Raw genomic sequence first — 20,658 nt, forward strand, 5'->3', positions numbered from 1 at the left:
GGCGGCTCCGGTTCGCCGTGCATCCTGCTTCCCGTGGAGTGAGAGTCCAGCGGGTCACCCGTCCCTGTACCCCAGGGCTCAGAGACAGAGTGCGGCTCCACTGACGACCCCGGCCCGCCCAGGCGCCGCCCCCCGCCCCCAGGGGCCTTCGCGGCCACACAGCACCCGAGGACGTGCAGGACCGGGGCGCTAGACCACGCGGGATCCGGCAGTGAGGGTGCTGAGGACTGTAGCGCCGACGGGCGCGGCGGGCAGGGCCGTCGCCGCCGGCCGCTTCGGGAGCACGGCGGAAGGCGGGCCCTCAGACTCGCCCAGGCCCAGCCACGCTCAACCCTCCGCCCGAGCGAAACCCGGCCGTTCTCTCGGCGGCGGCCTAAGGCCGTCAGTGCACAGCGTGGGCCATGCCCCGCCCAGTCGAAAATCTCCCCCCCCTCCCCTCTGAAGGAGGTGTCGTCACCGAGCCCCACAGCCCAATGAGAAAGGTGGAAATTTCCAGAAAGAACAGGACCAATGGGCGCGGCCAGTACGACCGCGATTGACGGACCAACCGACCGATCGGTGTCGTAGTAGTTCGCTCCTCCCTCCGTCCGTGGAGCCCCGAGTTGGGTGGGGCTTATCAGAGAATACCCAATCCTGAAGCGCGGAGGAGGCAGGGTCGCAGGGATTACTCCTGGAGGGCCAATGAGAAGAGCGTAAAGATGATTGGCTGAGCTTCCAGCCAATAATAGAGGAGTTCAGAGACCCGCCCCGAGGAGCTTGACCAGTGAGCAGGCGAGGAAGGGGCTGGAGCCGGGGTCCCGGCAGCTTCTAGTAGGTTCCAGAAGGCGGCGCGTGCGGTTGGGAACGCGGAGCGGACGGATTCGATTCAACGGGGTTCCGGGCCAGGCAATGGAGCAGGTGAAGGGGGAGGGGTGGCTGGGGCACCCCCAGGGCTGCTCGGAAACCCACTGAGGTCGGGCCGCGGCGGAGGGGCCGGGTGGGGCGGCTGCCGAGCCGGGCGGCTGCGATGGCGGGCTGGGGCTGAGGCGGCGCGGAGCAGCGCCGAGGGCGTGAGGGCCGCGGTCGGCGGGTGGGAGGGACTGTGTAGCGAGGCGCGGCCGCGCGGGTCCGCGTCGCCCCCTGGCTTGGCGAGGAGGGGCGGAGGAGGCCGGGGTCCGGCGAGAGGCCGGGGTCCGGCGAGAGGCCGGGATCCGGCGTGAGGCCGGGCCCTCTAGGTCTCCGGTGTGTGACTGCAGGTTAGGCCCCCGCTGGGGCGGGGGGAGGGGATGGTGCCGGCCACCTTGGAGGCTGGTGGCAGGCGGGGAGCTGGGGTCAGCCGCGGGGAGGTCCGAGCGGGTCCACGGAGGAGCCCCGATGACCGGGGAGCAGGAACGGCAATATCCGGAGAGTATAGGGGGTGCGGGTGCACAGCTTGGGCCTGGGACGGAATTGTGGAAAACGTTAGTTTGGCGCACATGGAGAAGGTGAGGCTGGAAAAGGAGTGTGTGTGGCCTGGTCCGGAGAGCTCCCCAGGGTAAGGAGAGGGGAGGGGTACCCCAAAATTTTTATGGGAGGACCACCCGCGTGTGCGGCCCCTCCCCCCCTTTGTCTGGGTAGCTGGAGACTTGACACTTGGAAAGTCAGGTTCTGATTATACAGGAATTAGTAACTCAGTTCAGTTGAGACCAGGGAGTGAGCAGCAAGAAGCCCCTTGCTTGTCTCCACTCAGCTTTTTGAGGGAACCAAAGCGACATTCAAGGAAAGCTCGCCGTTAGAGAGGTGGCCTTGTATTGGAAGCTGACATTGAGCTGTAGTGATCAGGGGTATGGGCAGCTCATTTCTTCTTGCTTGCTTTTTTTTTTTCTGGTCGGCCGTGGGACTTGAACTCAGGGCCCGGGGGCCATCCCTGAGCTCTTTTGCTTAAGGCTAAGTGCTCTACCACTTTGAGCCACAGCTCCACCTTTTTTTTTGTGGTTAATTGGAGATGAGTCTAACAGACTTTAATGCTCTAGCTGGCTTCAAACCGTGATCCTCAGATCTCAGTTTCCTGAGTATAGTGCTAACATTACAGTCGTGAGCCACTAGCGCCTGGCTTCTCATTTCTTCTTGATATGATCTATAAATCTGAACGGTTCCTGGAGGCAAAGCAGTAGCTTCCTTGAAGAAAGAATGAAAATAAATGGAGGGATTTCTAAATTTTGTATGCCCTTAGATTAAGTTGTATCTGGAGTGCCTAGGTTGTAGTATAGGCGAGAAAAATATATTGAGTGAAAATGCCTCCTTCTGTTACAAGAACAACCAAGAGGTTGTTACTGCTTTCAGTTAATTTGGTGCTGGGGATTGAAACTGAGGCATGGAGCAAGCAAAACTTGTGTTCTATCTTATGTCTTATCTAATTTTTTTAAAATTTAGTCTTATTGTTTGTTTAATGTCGGCACTGGGGCTTGAACTCAATGCCTATATACTGTCCCTGAGCTTTTTCACTCAAGGCTAGTGTTCTCCCACTTGAGCTACATGTGGCTTCACTTCTGGCTTTTCGCAATTAATTGGAGATGAGTATCTAGGATGAGTATCAAGGATCTTCCTGTCCGAGCCGGCTTTGAACCTTGATCCTCAGATCTTTCCAGCTTCCTGTGTAACTAGAGTACTGGTGTGAACCACCAATGCCCAGCCCCATCTCTCTTTTTAAAATTATACTAGCCATTATACACATATTCCTACAGATAAGCTATAACTGAATGACTGCAAACCTTTACCTCACAATGTATAGATAACTCTGCCTTTTTGTAGTTAATTGTTTGGAGCTATTAGGCTTGAACTCGGGACCTGGGCATTGTCCCTGAGTTTCTTTTGCTCAAGGCTAGTAATGCTGTACCGCTTGAGCCACACACAGCTCCACTTCCTCTAGCTTTTTGGTGGTTAATTGGAAATAAAAGTCTCCCTGACTTTCCTGCCTGGGCTTTTGAACCATGATCCTCAGATCTCAGCTTCCTGAGTAGCTAAGATTATAGGCATGAGCCACTGGCCCCCAACAGAAGTCATTCTCTCGCTCTCTCTCTTTGTCAGTCATGGGGCTTGAGTTCTGGGCATAGGCACTGTCCCTGAGGTCTTCAGCTCAACATGAGCACTCTACCACTTGAGCCACAGTGCCGCTTCTGGCTTTCTGATGGTTAGTTGGAGATAACAGTCTCACGGACTTTTCTTGCACAGGCTGGCTTTGAACCGAGATCCTCAGATCTCAGCCTCCTGAGTGGCTAGGATTACAGGCTCTCGGCTTAGAAGCCATTCTTTTTTTTTGTTTTGTGTTTTTGTTTTGTTTTTGTCCATCATAAGACCTGAACTCCAGCCCCACTAGCACAAAAAACAAAGCTATCACTTGAGCCACATCTCTACTTCCAGTTTTTTGCTAGTGATAAAGAGTCTCTGGTTTGTCTGCCATCCTGGCAGACAAATCTATTCCTCCATCCTCAGATCTCAGCCTCTTGAGTAGCTAGAATTGTGTGAGCCAGGTGCCCCCTTCATTTACTTAAAAACAAAAACAATGGGTGCCCATGGCTCATGCCTATAATCCTAGCTACTCAGGAGGCTGAGATCTGAGGTTTGTGGTTCAAAGCCATGGGGCAAGGAAAGTTCAGGAGACTCTTATCTCCAGTTAACCACTAGAAATCAGAAGTGGCACTGTGGCTCAAGTAAAGCGCTTGCCTTGAGCAGAAGAGCTTAGGGATAGAGCCCAGGCCCAGAGTTCAAGCCTTACAGCCCAAAAAAAGAGCCCTAGGTACACACTAAGGAGTGCCTTTTTTTTTTTTTTTTGATCAGTCATGGGGCCTGAACTCAGGGCCTGGGCACTGTCCCTCTTGAGCTCCACCACTTGAGGCTAGTGCTCCACCACTTGAGCCAAAGCACCACTTCCGGTTTTTAGAGGTTAAGTGGAATAAGAAGCTCATGGGGACTTTGCTGCCTGGGCTGGCTTCAAACCACGATTTGCAGATCCCAACCTTCTGAGTAACTAGGATTACAGGTATGAGCTGCTGACACCCAGCTCACTCATTTTTTCCATTTTGAATGTTTATGAAAGGATATAGAATTAAAGTTGTCTCTCTTCATCTTCCTTCATCCCTTTTATAATACTATAATAGTTAGGTTGTAGCAATTAAGTAGTAATTGCTAGCTTTACCAATTAAGAATCAAAATGTTAGTTAACATGTTGACATTCAGCACCATCAATAACTGGAAAGTGATTTCTCTTGATGGGAGTTGGCAGCCACACTGTGATGAACATCTTGATGCTCCTGTGCATGGGCTCTTGGCATCCTAAAGCCTGTAAGGCACTAGAACATGTATCTGCATACTCAGTCCACTTCCTTCTTCATTGTCTCTTATGGAATGCACATGCCTGTGTTCAGTGTATCCTATGGGCCCTGCAAATCTGTGACCAGTGAAAGTATTTTCCCATGAAAGTAACATGGATAAATTTTGGGTGGCTCCATTAGCTTTGAGATTTAAAAGAGTGAGTAGAGCAAGCCCGGTGCCAGTGGCTCACGCCTGTAATCCTAGCTACTCAGAAGGCTGAGTTCTGAGGATCGCGGTTCAAAGCCAGCCCAGGCAGGAGAGTCCATGAAACTCTTATCTCCAATAAACCACCAGAAAACCGGTTTACGTTGTAGCTCAAGTAGTAGAACACTACCTTGAGCTGAAGAGCTGCGGGACAGCACTCAGGCCCCACAACTGACCAAAAAAAAAAAAGAGAGAGAGAGAGTAGAGTTCTTACCAGTCCATTCCAGCTAGGGGAAAGCAAAGGGGTGAACTTTTGTTCTTGTTAACTTTTTTCCTATGATGGATCCCAAAGGCATGAGATATGTGAATGAGTTAGTTTATGATTTCTGTATGTTGGGATACTGGGTATTGAACTCAAGAGTCTTGCACTTGGTAGGCAGGTGTGTTATGGAGAGAAAATAATTGGTAATTGGCACTTTTTTTCCCTGAACTTGAACTCAGGGCCTGGGCACCGTCCCGGAGCTGCTTTTGCTCAAGGCTAGCACTCTTACCATTTGAGCCACAATGCCACTTTTGGCTTTTTCTGTGTATGTGGTACTTGGGAATTAAATCAGGACTTCATGCATGCTAGGCAAGCATTCTACCACTAAGCCACATTCCCAGCCCAATATTGATACTTTTTATCCTCAGGTGAATGAGCTAAAGGAGAAGGGCAATAAGGCCCTGAGTGCAGGGAACATTGATGATGCGCTACAGTGCTACTCTGAAGCAATTAAGTTAGATCCTCAGAACCATGTACTCTACAGCAATCGCTCTGCAGCCTATGCCAAGAAAGGAGACTACCAGAAGGCTTATGAGGATGGCTGCAAAACTGTTGACCTAAAGCCCGATTGGGGCAAGGTAAGTGGGGATTGCGGAGTCTCCGGATTTTCCTCAGATGCCTTTTGGTATTCAATCAGGCTTACTTACAGGTCCTATAGGCCTGCCTAGTTGACTGTCGTAGTAGATTTCTAATTTGTTTCCCACCTGTGCCTTCCTTTTTGAACATGCCCCTTGAAATAGTGGCATATTTCATAAAGACTTAAGTTTCCATCAGTGGTAATGGATTTTTGGTACTGCTGGAAAAGGAAATGCCTTCAAAGAAACTGATAGCAACAATACTCTTAAGCCTAAACAGCACATACCTATAATCCCAGGCAGGAGGATTGTGCGTTCCAGTCCAATCTGCTATATAATTGCAAGTTCAGTGCTAGCCTGTATTACACAGTGATACCCTGTCTCAAACACGCACACATACATGCATGACAACAAGCATATGGCTATGGCTCTTGGGTGACAAAGTTGTGTACCTACCTTTGTCAGGATTCTTTTTTTTTGGGGGGGGGGTCTGGTCGAGGACCTGAACTCTGGGCCTGGGTGCTGTCCTTCAGCTCAAGGCTAGCGCTCTACCACTTGAGCCACAGCGCCACTACCAACTTTTTTTTTCTGCTTATGTGGTGCTGAGGAATCGAACCCAGGGTCTCATGCATGCAAGGCAAGCGCTCTACCACTGAACCACCTTCCCAGCCCTGTCAGGATTCTTAAAAATTAACTTAAAAATTAACCTCAAGCCGGGCGCCGGTGGCTCACTCCTATGATCCTAGCTACACAGGATGCTGAGATCTGAGGATTGTGATTCAAAGCCAGCCTGGAAAACTGGAAGTGGTGCTGTGGCTCAAATGGTAGAGCGCTTGCCTTGAGCTGAAGAGCACAGGGACAGCTCCCAAGCCCAGAGTTCAAGCCCCATGACTGAGCAAAAAAAATAAAAATGTTGACCCTACTGTATGCTCCCTGCAGTTTCGTTTACCTGGACTGTCCATTTTGATCTATAATCTTTCTTTTCTCTTTTTGTGGGTTTAAGGGCTATTCAAGAAAAGCAGCAGCTCTTGAGTTCTTAAACCGATTTGAAGAAGCCAAACGAACCTATGAGGAAGGTTTAAAACATGAAGCAAATAACTCTCAACTCAAAGAAGGTTTACAGAACATGGAGGCTCGGTTGGCAGGTAAACACCACATATACCATCACGCCTTTTCCCATAGGGGAACATATAGTATACTCCATGTACCAGTGTTGGTGTGGAGTGAACAGAAATACAGCAAATCAAGTTATCATGGGGATTACTTTCCTTTATTTGGACAGAGAGAAAATTCATGAACCCTTTCAACATGCCTAATCTGTACCAGAAGTTGGAGAACGATCCCAGGACAAGGACACTGCTCAGTGATCCTACCTATCGGGAGCTGATCGAGCAACTACGAAATAAGCCATCTGACCTGGGCACGTGAGTAGAGGCAACCCATCAGTATCTGGAAATGTTCCAGAACCCTATAGGAGAGGGGGTTCCCTCCCTGGTTCAGAGTGTTTCTGTTGCTTTTTCTCCATTGAGCTGTACAGGTTTTTTGTTTTTGTTTTTGGGTCCGGTCGTGGGGCCTGAACTCTGGGCCTGGGCACTGTCTCTCAGCTCTTCAGCTCAAGGGTAGCACTCTACCACTTGAGCCACAGTGCTACTTCCGGCTTTTTTCTTTTTGCTTATGTGGTGTTGAGGAATCGAACCCAGGGCCTTGAGCATGCAAGGCAAGCACTCTACCACTGAGCCACCTTCCCAGCCCCTGTACAGGTTTTTTATTTGTAGTTATAGAAAGGATTGAAGGTCGAGCCTGGCACCAGTGACTCACGCCTGTAATCCTAGCTACTCAGGAGGCTGAGAGCTGAGGATTGCCAGTTCAGAGCCAGCCTGGGCAGGAAAGTCCATGAGACTCTTATCTCTAATAAACCACTAGAAAACTGGAAGTGGCGCTGTGGTTCAAGCAGTAGAGCACTGGCCTTGAGCTGAAGAGGTAGGGACAGCACCTAAGCCCAGAGTTCAAGCCCCACAACCGACCAAAAAAGAAAGAAAGGATTGAAGGGTTGCATGCGGTAGCTTATGCCTGTAATCCTAGCTACTTAGGCTGTGATCTGAAGATCACTGTTCAAAGCCAGCCTGGGCAGGAAAGGGTAAGACTCATCTTCAATTAACCATCAGAAAACCAGAAATGGAGCTGTGATTCAAAGTGGTAGAGCATTAACCTTGAGCGGAAAAGCTCAGTAACAGGACTCAGGCCCGGAATTCAAGAACCAAGCCCCACAACTGACAATTTGAAAAAACAACAGAAAAAGGGCTGGGAAGGTGGCTCAGTGGTAGAGGCTTGCCTTGCATGCCAGAGGCCCTGGGTTCCATTCTTCAACACCACATAAGCAAAAAGAAAAAAGCCAGAAGTGCGCTGTGGCTCAAGTGGTAGAGCACTAGCCTTGAGCTGAAGAGCTGAGGGACAGTGCCCAGGCCCAGAGTACAGGCCCCACGACCGGACCCGAAAAAAAAAAAAAGAAAAAGAAAAAAGCAGAACAGGTTGAAGGCCTAAGTCCTAGCTACTCAGGGAGCCTTATAAGATCTTAGGATCAAGCCAGGCACCGGTGACTCACACCTGTGATCCTCGCTACTCAGGAGGCTGAAATCTGAGGATCATGGTTCAAAGCCAGCCCTGGAAGAAAGTCCGAGAAACTCTTATCTCCAATAAACCACTAGAAAACTGGAAGTGGCGCTGTAGCTCAAGTGGTAGAGCTCTAGCCTTGAGCTAAAAAGCTGAGGGACAGCGCCCAAGCCCAGAGTTCAAGCCCCACGTCAGTCAAAAAAAAGATCTTAGGATCACCTTTCAAGGCCTGCCAAAGCAGCCTAACAAATCTGGAATGCTTTTTCCAATCTACACATAACTTCTTGGTCCTTTTGGGGACCATTTTGTTTGTTTGTTTGTTTGTTTTTTCTTTCTGGTCAGGGCTTGAACTCGGCCTAGGCGCTGTCCCTCAGTTCTTTAGCTCAAGGTGAGTGCTCTACCACTTGAACCACATCACCCAGCGGGACTTTTGTTTGTTTATTTTGCTATAAAGATCAAACCCATGGGGCTGGGAAGGTGGCTGGGAAGGTGGTAGAGCGCTTACCTTGCATGCCTGAGGCCCTGGGTTTGATTCCTCAGCACCACATAAGCAAAAAGAAAAAAGCCGGAAGTGGCGCTGTGGCTCAAGTGGTAGAGCACTAGCCTTGAGCTGAAGAGCTGAGGGACAGCGCCCAGGCCCAGAGTTCAGGCCCCACGACTGGACCCAAAAAATAAAGATCAAACCCAGGACCTCGACCATGCTAGACAAGCACTGTTCCACTGTTGCACTGCACCTTTAGTCCTCTCCTAGACTCATCTACCTGCCCGTCTAGCTACCGACTAGACCTGTGTTAGGAGTACAGACACTTAGATGGATTACACACCTAGCTTGTTTCTAAGATAAGGTCTTGCTAACTTTTGCTCAGTGGCTTTGATGAACTTATGGTCATCCTGCCTCTACCACTTGAATGGCAGGGATTACAGATGTAATCATCTCTGGCCCTGCTTGTGTATCTTTGGGAGTGTATGCAAGCATGCAACTGTCCCTGAGCTTCTTAAGGCTAGCACTCTACCACTGGGGCCACAGCGCCACTTTGGTTTTCTGGTGGTTTATTGGAGATTAGAGTCTCATGGACTTTCCTCCCCAGGCTGGCTTTGAACCATGATACCCAGATATCAGCCTCTTGAATAGCTAGGATTACAGGTATGAGCCACTGGCACCAGGCTACTTGTGGCTTTTTCTGTGTATGTGGTTCTGAGGAATTGAGCCCAGGGCTTCATGCATGCTAGGTAAGCACTCTCCCACTGAGCCACATTCCCAGCTTTTTGTTAGTTATATGGAGATAAAAATCTCAGGCTTTTCTGCTGGGGCTGGCTTCTCATACTAATTCTTAGCTCTGAGCCTCCTGAGTAGTTAGGACTACAAACATGTCAAACATGTGCCACTAGCATCCAGTTATTTCATTTTCATTTCCTTTTTCTTTCGTTGTTTGTATGGGTGTGTGGGGGGGGGGTCAATCATGGGGCTTGAACTCTGGGCACTGTCCCTGAGCTCTTCAGCTCAAGGCCACTGCTCTGCCACTTGAGCCACAGCGCCACTTCCAGTTTTCTGGTGGTTAAGTGCAGATGAGTCTCGCATATTTTCCTGCTCCTGCTGACTTTGAACTGTGATCCTCATATCTCAACCTCCTAAGTAGCTAGCGTTACAGATATGAGCCACCAGTGCCTGGCTTTGCATTTCTTGTGTTGGAATTAGCGACTGTAACTGTGTGATTAGGTGAGATAGCAAAGTACACTGACAGTAAGTCAGAGTTTTGAAATGTGTTTTGGTTTTTCTTTGTCTTTTTTTGGTGATACTGGAATTTTTTAGCCCAGAGCCTCATTCATGTTTGTACTTGTGCTTGCTTGGCTTGCTTACTTATTCCTCTGCCACTTGTGCCACACCAGTTCCTCTCCCCTCTTTCCCCCTTGCCCCAAACTTAGGATCTGGCTGCTTTATCCCAGGTTTCTGCATAGTAGATTGTTAGAATTACAGGTGTGGGCCATCTAGAACCAGCAAGATTCTGCATTTATAATTAGTAAGAAATTGTAGAGACCAACATTTGTATATAGGAATCTTAACAGTAAAGAGGACTTATGATCAGTTATGGAAAAAATAATTACAATCTTTCTTTCTTCGCTAATCAATATTAGGAAACTGCAAGATCCCCGAATCATGACCACTCTCAGCGTCCTCCTCGGGGTTGATCTGGGCAGCATGGATGAGGAGGAAGAGGCTGCAACACCCCCGCCCCCTCCTCCTCCCAAAAAGGAGACCAAGCCAGAGCCGATGGAAGAAGACCTTCCAGAGAATAAGAAGCAGGTCTCAGTTTTTTTTTTCTCCTCACCGTTAGGCAAACAACAAGCAAATCAGCTAGAAATACATATTGAATGGCAATGTGTACACCTTGGACAGCTGATGAACTTTGAGTACTTAGTATATACTAAGCTTACTGTCAGCTATTTGGGAAGATTAAATAGGATAATTACCTAGCCCAGTTGTTGAGACCCACCTGGGCTGGCGGTGGGGGGGTGGGGTTTGTGTACACACACATGCATGCACCTGGACCTAGGGCTTGAACTCAGGACTTGGTGCTGTTCCTGACCTTTTTACCTCAATACTACCAGTCTTAACACTGGAGCCACAGTACCACTTCGAGATTTTTGATGGTTAGTTAGAGATATGAGTGTCTCGCCGACTTTCCTGCATAGAGTGGGTTGCATATAAAAATATTTGGGGGTGCTGGGAACATGGCTCAGTGGTAGAGTGCTTGCCTTGCATGCCTGAGGCCCAGGGTTCGAGTCCTCAGCACCACATAAGCAGAAAAGACTGGAAGTGGCACTATGGCCCAAGTGGTAGAGTGCTAGCCTTGAGTTAAAGAGCTGAGGGATGTTGTCCAGGCCCAGAGTTCAAGCCCCATGACTGATGACAACAACAAATTGGGGCCAGGCACTGGTGGCTCACACTTAGAGTCCTAGTTACTTAGGATCTGAAAATAGAGGTTCAAAGCCAGCCTGGGCAGGCTGATTAACCACTAAAAAGCCAGATGTGGAGCTATGATTCAACTGGTAAAGTGCTAATCTTGTACGCAAATGCTCACGGACAGTTTCAAGCCCCAGGATGTACACGAAATACATGGGGGCTGGGAAGGTAGCTCAGTGGTAGAGCGCTTGCCTTGCATGCATGAGGCCCTGGGTTCGATTCCTCAGCACCACATAAGCAGAAAAAAAAAAGCTGGAAGTGGCATTGTGGCTCAAGTGGTAGAGCGCTAGCCTTGAGCTGAAGAGCTGAGGGACAGCACCCAGGCCAAGTTCAGGCCCACGACCAGACCCCCCCCCCCCCAAAAAAAAAAACAAAAAACATTTTTTGGGAGGGAGGGTTGCTAAACATGGTAGCATTTGTTTGCAAGGAGAAGGGCTTGGGAGGCTGAAGCAGGAGGATCAAATTTTTTTTTTTTGGTTGGTCGTGGGGCTTGAACTCTGGGCCTGAGCCCTGTCCCTCAGCTCTTTAGCTCAAGGCCAGCGTGCTACCACTTGAGCCACAGCGCCACTTCCTGTTTTCTAGTGGTTTATTGGAGATAGAGTCTCACTGAGTTTCCTGCTCAGGCTGACTTTGAACTGTGATCTTCAGATCTCAGCCTCCTGAGTAGCTAGGTTCACAGACGTGAGCCACCGGCTCCAGCCTGATCAAAAGTTTTTGAAGCCAACTTGAACTACTTAGGAAGGCTTCGTCTCAAAAGTATTTTGCTGCTGAGCACTAGTGGCTCACACCTGTAATCCTAGCTATTCAGGATGCCAAGATCTGAAAATGATGGTTCAAAGCCAGTTCAGGTAGAAAAGTCCATGAGACTCTTTTTTTTTTTGGGTCCGGTCATGGGGCCTGAACTCTGGGCCTGGGCGCTGTCCCTCAGCTCTATAGCTCAAGGCTAGCACTGTACCATTTGAGCCACAGCACCACTTCCGGCTTTTTTCTTTTTGCTTATGTGGTGCTGAGGTATCGAACTCAGGGCCTCAGGCATACAAGGCAAGCGCTCTACCACTGAGCCACCTTCCCAGCCCCTCCATGAGACTCTTAACTCCAGTTAACCACCAAAAAGCCAGAGGTAGAGCTGTGGATAAAGTGGTAGAGTGCCAGCCTAGCTAAAAAGCCAAATGAGAGCAAAAGATCCAGAGTTAAAAATCCCAGTTTAGCACTGTATGCTTATTAATACTCAGGCTGAGGAAGGAAGATCATGAGTTTAAGACCCGCCTAGACTATATATACACGATCCTGTCTTGGGGCTGGGAATGTGACTTAGTGGTGGAGTGCTTGCCTAGCATACATGAAGCCCTAGGTTCAGTATACACATATACACAGAAAAAGCGGCAAGTCATGCTGTGACTCAAGTGGTCGAGTACTAGCTTTGAGCAAAAGCAGCTCAGGGACAGTTCAAGCCCCAGGACAAGCAAAAAAAAAAAAAAACAACAAAAACCCCAAAACTGTCTCAAATCACATATATGTAGGAAAGGGACAAATTCACATGAGACAAACCATCTCTGCCCCCAGTTTGGGATTCATTATCTGACACTTGGCTTAATGGCTGGCACTCTTTTATCACCTGAGTCCCACCTCCAACCCCAAGTCTTTAATAATCCTGTATTTGAAATTACTTTATTGTTTTTTGGTTTTTTTTGTTTTTTTGTTTTTTTTGGTTCGGTTGTGGGGCCTGAACTCTGGGCCTGGGCACTGTCCCTCAGCTCTTCAGCTCAAGGCTAGCACTCTACCGCTTGAGCCACAGCACCACTTCCGTTTTTTTTCTTTTTTGCTTATGTGGTGCTGAGGAATCGAACCCAGGGCCTCATGCATGCAAGGCAAGCGCTCTACCACTGAGCCACCTTCCCAGCCCTTGAAATTACTTTAGAAGTGGGAGTTGTACTAGTCAGCAGCCTTACTGCTATGCTGCCAGTACAAGCATTGGGTGGGACAGATAGGAAAGTTGTAAATGATTTGAGTTCCTCCCATGATCAGAAAAATAACATCTCCCATTGGCTTCTTCCTGGTTGGGTTTGGTAGAGTTGCAGGCTGTCTCCTTAGCACTATTCTATAGCAGGAGGCTCTTGCATAAAAGATTTGGGTTTCCTTTCTCATAAACAGGAACAACAGATTGTTGCCAAATTTAGCTCCTTTAAATGGATTCATCTTGGATGTTTGGGGACTCTCAGCTGGAAAGAGGCCCTCAATGTGGGCGGTTGGGTGCTATGCTAAAGATTTCGCCATGAGTGTTCGCTTCGGCAGCACATATACTAAAAAGATTGCGCCATGTCAGCGCTTCTGATCCTTTCACTGCCCTGACAGCCAAGAACCAGACACAAAATTACACTGTGCTTTGCCAGTTGCTTAGGAGCTGTCTTTCTGACAAAGCTTGGAGGGTAAGTAGGGAGGAGGGGACATTGGAGAGGAAACAGAGGTAATATATTTTATTCTAACTAGCTAATGCTCAAATGTCAGTTCAGCTACCCAGTCTGCTCTCTGCTACCTCATTAGCTTTGCTTTTGCTTGACATTCATTTCTTACAAACCCCATGTAGGCACTAAAAGAAAAGGAGTTGGGAAATGATGCCTACAAGAAGAAAGACTTTGACACAGCCCTGAAACATTATGACAAGGCCAAGGAATTGGACCCCACCAACATGACTTACATTACCAATCAAGCAGGTGAGGCACAGAAACCAGGGGCAAGTTTGGCATTCTCATGGGAAGAAGTAGAAGTGACCGTTCTCTTCATCATCCTGTCTGGCAGCCGTGTACTTCGAAAAAGGTGACTACAATACATGCCGAGAGCTATGTGAGAAGGCCATCGAAGTTGGGAGAGAGAACCGAGAAGACTACCGACAGATTGCCAAGTATGCCTCAGCTTCCAGGGTTCTTCAAGTAGTGTGAGGGTTTGTTGTCCAAGGCTTAAAAGTCACTGTGTGGGCAGGGAGAGTTCTGGCCACCCACCCTGCATTGGAGGGTGTCGAGTAGGGGTGGGAGGCCCTGGAAAGGAAGTCCAGGAGCCAAGACAGAGGTGTTGTAATAGAAAGAGGCAATGCTGTCCTTGTTCATATTTCCTTGGCCAATGCTGACTTTGTTGGTACCCTCACTCAGCAAATATTTTCCCTCTTTACCAGAGCTTATGCTCGAATTGGCAATTCCTACTTCAAAGAAGAAAAGTACAAGGATGCCATCCATTTCTACAACAAATCTCTGGCAGAGCACCGAACCCCAGATGTACTCAAGAAGTGCCAACAGGTGAGTTGGAAAAGAATAGTCTGTGTGCAGTTAGTTGTTAGTTAATAATTACTATTTTTTTATTTTGCTGGTATAGGTAAGGCTTGAATGAGTCTCATGACTAGCTTAGAACCAAGATCCCTAGATCTCAACCTCCTGAGTGGCTAGGATTATAGGCGTGAGCCACCTGTGCCCAGCTTCTGAGACTTTTTTTTGCCTGGACTAGCTTTAAAACTCTAGTCTCAAATCTCAGCCTCTTGGGTTTCAAGGATTATAGACATGAGCCAACAGTATCCAGGTATGATTTTATTTTGTTTTTAGTGCCAGTACTAGGATTTGAACTCAGGACTTCTCACTCTTGTCTTCTTTGCTCAAGGCTAGCACTGTACCACAGCTCTACTTCTGGCCCAAATATCAGACTTTTGGCAAGCTAGGATTATAGGCATGAGCCACAGGTGGCTGACTTTTGTTTTTTTTTTTTTGATAAACTCAAACTTCCTGTTTGCTAGGCAAAGACTAGTACCACTGGTAGCACATTGTACTGTCAGAGTACCATTTATTACAAATAAGGAGATTTTCATAAAATAGTTGGTTATACAGGGCATCATATGACATGATTCTAGTCCCAGCTACCCAAGAGGCTAAGGCCAGCCTGGACTACATAGTGTCATACCCTCCCCATGCCCATTCCTGTCCAAAAGATTGGTCAGAAAACTAACTGAACTGCTGTTAAGTCATGCATCATTTTCACGTAGGGCCTTTTCTCTTGGTTTATTTTGTTTTTGTTTTTTTGTTTTGGTTTTTTTTTGGGGGGGGGTCTGGTCGTGGGGCCTGAACTCTGGGCCTAGGCGCTGTCCCTCAGCTCTTCAGCTCAAGGCTAGTGCTCTATCATTTGAGCCACAGCGCCACTTCCGGCTTTTTTTTCTTTTTGCTTATGTGGTGCTGAGGAATCGAACCCAGGGCCTCATGCATGCAAGGCAAGTGCTCTACCACTGAGCCACCTTCCCAGCCCCCCGGCTTTTTTCTTTTTGCTTATGTGGTGCTGAGGAATTGAACCCAGGGCATCAGGCATACAAGGCAAGTGCTCTACCACTGAGCCACCTTCCCAGCTCTCTTGTTTATTTTGTTGTGAGGGAAGTTTGTGTGTATGAGTCTGTGTTGTGTTGTGTTTCCCAGCCCTAGGGACTGAACTCAGGGTCTGGGTGCTGTCCCTGAGCTTCTTTGCACAAGGCTAGCACTCTACCACTTGAGCCACAGCACCACTTCTGGCTTTTTCTGTTTATGTGGTGCTGAGGATTGAGCCCAGGGCTTCATGTATGCTAGGCAAGCACTCTACCTCTAAGCTATATTCCCAGCCCTGTGAGACACTTTTATCTCCACTAAATTATCAGAAAATCCCGAGGTGGAATTAAGGCTCAAGTGATAGAGTGCTAGCCTGGAGCAAAAGAAGCTCAGAGACAGTGCCCAGGCCCTGAAGCTTTCAGGCCCTAGGACCAGCACTAAAAAAGTTATGTAGGTCAGTACTGGAGCTTGGAGTTCTTGCTTCACTTTTCTACTCATGATTGGTGCTCTAGCACTTGAACCACACACTCCTACTTCATTCTTTTTATGATGGTTAATTGAAGATAGTTCTACTGATTAGATTGGCTTTGAACCTGGATCCTCAAATCTCTCAGGCTGCTGAATAGCTAGGATTACAGGTGTGAATCACTAATATCCAGCTTTTTAGCTTAGTGTTTAGATGTTCTTGTGCGTTTAATATTTAAATTAATATTCCAAAAATTGGGGTTTTCCTAGGCAGAGAAAATCCTGAAGGAACAAGAACGGCTGGCCTACATCAACCCCGACCTGGCTTTGGAGGAGAAAAACAAGGGCAACGAGTGCTTTCAGAAAGGTGCGGTGTCGGCCGGTCTGCGTGTGCTCTCCATGCCTGACCAGCACTGCAGGGGCCCTGTTAAAAGTGATTTTTCCTCCTTCAGGGGACTATCCTCAGGCCATGAAGCACTATACAGAAGCCATTAAACGGAACCCCAAAGATGCCAAACTGTATAGCAACCGAGCTGCCTGCTATACCAAACTTCTGGAGTTTCAGCTCGCACTCAAGGTGAGAGATGAGAAGGCACAGCCACTACTGAGAGCCTTTGCAGGAAGGCCAGTTTCCCTCCTGATTGGTGTTCATGTTTTCTCTTCTGGGTTTGAGGTAGGATGCAGTATGTAAATAATACAGGGCCTGTGGTTATCTCTCATCCTGGCCCTTGGTACTGGTAGTAGTTGGAAGTACTTATAGTTAGATAAGGGGGGGTCCTTGCCACCTTCACTTTGGACACTGCTACTTTTCTCTTCCATACCTTCCTCTCCCTCGCTTCCTTCTGTATCTCACCAACTTCAGCTTCCTGCGTGCTAGGATTACTGGTATGTAGCACGATGCCCTTACTCTTTTACTATTTGAAATGTATACTTCAGCATCATTGAGTACACGCACATTGTTGTGAACTATCTACAGAACCACCTTACCCTCCTAAATGCTCTGCTAACCACTGTTCTTTGATTGTTTTTAGTTTTTTAATCAGCTCTGAGTATGAGCCACTCAAAGCCATTCTGTGGTAAACAAACCTAAACTGTACTATGGGAAGGTGACGGTGATGTATGTAGAGACACAACAGTTCCTTGGTCCAAGTTTTTATTTTGCTGCTGTATCTTCTGTCGCTGCTCAGCACTACGAGGGGATTATGTGAGCAGATGGCTTGGGAGTTGGGGTGGGTTTTCCCAGTCAAGCACACAGGAGGAAAGAGTGATTGGATGGAAACAACTAGGAGACCTTACAGCTTGGTGGCAGAAGAGTTTAAGAAAAAAAAGAAGGGCTGGGAAGGTGGCTCAGTGGTAGAGCACTTGCCTTGCATGCATGAGGCCCTGGGTTCGATTTCTCAGCACCACCTAAGCAAAAAGAAAAAAGCCGGAAGTGGCGCTGTGGCTCAAGTGGTAGAGCGCTAGCCTTGAGCTGAAGAGCTGAGGGACAGCACCCAGGCCCAGAGTTCAGGCTCCACGACTGGACCCAAAAAAAAAAAGAAAAGAAAAAAACATGAGGCCCAAACATGTTTTGAAGGTTAGACAAAATGGGGGGAACATAGGAATGGAGGGAGGAAGGTTGAGCAAATGTAGTCTATATTTTTTTTTTCTTTTGTCTGTTGTGGGGCTTGAACTCTGGGCCTGGACGCTGTCCCTCAGATCTTCAGCTCAAGGCTAGCACTTCTTCCACTTGAGCCACAGCGCCACTTCTGGTTTTCTGGTAGTTTATTGGAGATAAGAGTCTCACAGACTTTACTGACGGGTGAGCCGCGAATTGAGATCTCAGCCTCCTGAGTAGGTAGCTAGGATTATAGGCATGAGCCACCAACACCCAGTTTACTCAATACATTGAATGTATACTACGTACATTTGAGGGGTTGAAACGAGAGAACCAAGAACGGATGACAATTTAAAAGGCTGGTTCCAAATGCTATGCTTGCTGTTCGGCATTCTTTCCAGTTTTTTGTTTTTTTTTTTTTGGAAGATATTTCAAACAGAAGCATGTATCATAAATACCTCAAATGTTCTCTACCTCTGTTCAATAATACCTGAATAATCCTAGTACTGAACTACTTATGAAACAATGATTCTGGCATGAGAGAGGCACTGATATAGTCCCAGCTGCTTGAGGTTAAAGTGAGGCAAGAGGATTAGTTGAGCCTATAAGTCTGAAGTAAATCCAGACAACATAACAAGCAAGACACAAGTTCAGAAATGCCTTGACTATTCATTCTAGTTTTCCTCCTTATCCAAAGATTTTTGAGCAAATACCTATTCCTCAATGGCTAACACGTTTGATCTGTCTGTTTCTCACTCTGACTGGAAGAACCCCACCATTTGTATTTTCATGACTGTTGATCATCCGGGTCTTTGTGCCAGTGTTTATCTGGAGTACTAATGTGTCCTGGTGCTGCTGCCCAGCTTCCAGTGTACCTATCAAGTGTATCACTTCTCCAGTGAAACCAAGGCCTATGGCGGTGCCCTGTGGGGCACGGTACTCAGGGAGGGACCAACTGCTAACTGCTTCTTTCTTCCAGGACTGCGAGGAATGCATTCAGCTGGAGCCGACCTTCAGTAAGTGCCCTTTGCTACTCCCTTTACCCCCTGACTAGCCCAGAGCTTGCGGGAGGGCAAAGGGCCTAGAACATGGAGCAGTATCAGCAAGGGGTGGGCATACCAAGGAATAGAACTTAGAGGCTGTGCGGGTAGTTGCTCACCTCTTCTGTCCTGCAGTCAAGGGCTACACTCGGAAAGCAGCTGCCCTGGAAGCCATGAAGGACTACACGAAAGCCATGGATGTATACCAGAAGGCGCTTGATCTAGACTCCAGCTGTAAGGTGGGTTGTCAGCCTCTGCCTTCTGCTTCACTTTCTTCCTCTTCCATGGTCAGCAGTCTTTGTCCTGATGAAGTAGTGGTTCAAGTAGTGTTGCCATTCTTTCTCTTTGGTCCTTTCTGGAATGCAGGAGGCAGCCGATGGTTACCAGCGTTGTATGATGGCACAGTACAACCGACATGACAACCCTGAGGATGTGAAGAGAAGGGCCATGGCCGACCCCGAGGTGCAGCAAATAATGAGCGACCCAGCCATGCGGCTGATTCTGGAACAGATGCAGAAGGACCCGCAGGCACTCAGCGAGTAAGCCTAGTGTGGGGAGAGCTTGAAGGAAGTGAGCGAGTAAGCCCAGTGTGGGGAGAGCTTGAAGGAAGTGAGCTGGTGTAACTAGAAAGGGAAGGGCCTTATCAACCTGATCACTGAATGACTTATGCAGCTGGAAAAGCCAGGCTTGCCTATAGGTTGGCCTTGGCTTACAGCTCTGCAGGCAGGCACCCAGAGGACTGGCACATTTTTCCTGTGTGTAGAGGTGATGTTTGCTAGAAATTCTACATATAAACTACTAGCCGCCTGCCTGGACTCTAGGGCCGCCTTCTTAGGCACCTCTGCTTCCTCTTGCTGGTATTTTAACGGGTGGAGCACTTGCTTAGCAAACCAAATATAACCATGTTCTTTTAATCCTCAGCATGAAATCCTTTGTTAAGATCAAGTCTCCCTTGATGCAACTTTGCCTTTTCTTTTTTAGACACTTAAAGAACCCTGTGATAGCCCAGAAGATCCAGAAGTTGATGGACGTGGGTCTCATCGCAATTCGGTGATGACTTGCTCATCCCCTTCACCCTCCTGCGGAAAGATGAGAGCTGGGAAGGCGGCAAGCAGTACAGAGCAGAGGGAGAGGGGAAGAAAGACGGCTTATCTTTATATTTATACATGCCTACGCCGAAGACACAGACTCATCCAGCTGCCGCCTCGGGCCCGCCCAGCACACGCATGGTCTCTTCTCTGCTGTCCTTGAGTTCCGTGTCTCCTTCCCCTGCCCCGGGTCACTGTCTCGGCTGCTCCCTCATAGTTGGTTATTTTTTATTTGGGGCAGTGGGCACGTATGGGGAGGGGAGGGTGTTCTTCCCAACCTAGGGTCCCAGCTGTCTTTACATTGTTACTCCACGTCCCTTTCTCCAATAAACAAGCCAGTCGGGCGTGGTTATATGTGACTTGAGTGACTGCCCTACCTCCCAAAACTTGGTCAGGGTGGTTGGGGAGAGATTGGGGGAGGGGGGGTGAGGGAGGGGGCCTGAACCTGGCCTTTTCCTCTAGCTTGTATGTGAGGTCCGCTTAGTCCTATGGCTTGGCAAAGGTGGCCACTAGGTGGTGCTGTTACCCAGCAGTTGGGACCCGCTACCCAGAGTCAGCTGTGAATGGTGCCAGGCTGCTAATTCTCATAGTCAAACCAGCTAGATTTGTGTCATAGATCCAACTTAATCAAAATGGGTCAGAAGAGCTGGGTGCTCACATCTGTAATCCTTGCTACATATAGGAGGCTGAAGTCTTAAGGATTACAGTTCAAAGCCAGCCTAGGCAGGAAAGTCCATGAGCTTCTTCAATGAACTTCCAAAAAACTACAAGTGGAGCTGTGGGTCAAGTGGTAAGATGCTAGCCTTAAACACAAGAGCTCAGCAGCTGTGTTCAAGCCCCAGGACTGGCACAAAAAAAAAATCAGAAGGGATAGTCTGACCTGGCAGTGTAGGAGTTGGATCTTAGATCTTAAATTTTCAGTTTCACTGCTGTTGTTTTGTTTCTTCTGTCAGTCGTGGGGCCTGAACTCAGCCTGGGCACTGTCCCTCATCTCTTCATCTCAAGGCTAGCACCCTACCACTTGAGCCACTTTGGCTTTTTCTGCTTATGTGGTGCTGAAGAATCGAACCCAGGGCCTCACGCATGCGAGGCAAGCACTCTACCACTGAGTACCCTTCCAGCCCCACTGCTGTTGTTTTGAGTGCTAGGTTTTAGCTTGCTTTGGATTTGCAGTGAGCCTGCCCTAAAGCCCTTTGTG

The 20,658-nt window shown here is 48.3% G+C and overlaps 1 protein-coding gene across 1 annotated transcript; it reads left to right on the forward strand.

Moving 5' to 3' along the window:
• The first annotated feature begins 759 nt into the window (after positions 1-759).
• On the forward strand, positions 760-19,812 carry Stip1 (stress induced phosphoprotein 1). The gene is made up of 14 exons (XM_042676052.1): positions 760-897; positions 5,164-5,373; positions 6,374-6,515; positions 6,653-6,794; positions 10,114-10,282; positions 13,527-13,653; positions 13,739-13,841; positions 14,109-14,229; positions 16,006-16,102; positions 16,188-16,312; positions 18,312-18,348; positions 18,508-18,611; positions 18,739-18,911; positions 19,354-19,812. Exons 1-14 carry the CDS (start codon positions 889-891, stop codon positions 19,424-19,426), a joined length of 1,632 nt encoding a protein of 543 aa, XP_042531986.1. The 5' UTR covers positions 760-888; the 3' UTR covers positions 19,427-19,812.
• The last annotated feature ends 846 nt before the right edge of the window (positions 19,813-20,658 follow it).

This window comes from Dipodomys spectabilis, unplaced genomic scaffold (assembly GCF_019054845.1).
Source record: "Dipodomys spectabilis isolate Male_0828 unplaced genomic scaffold, ASM1905484v1 ptg000030l, whole genome shotgun sequence".
In the NCBI taxonomy this organism is placed as follows: domain Eukaryota; kingdom Metazoa; phylum Chordata; class Mammalia; order Rodentia; family Heteromyidae; genus Dipodomys; species Dipodomys spectabilis.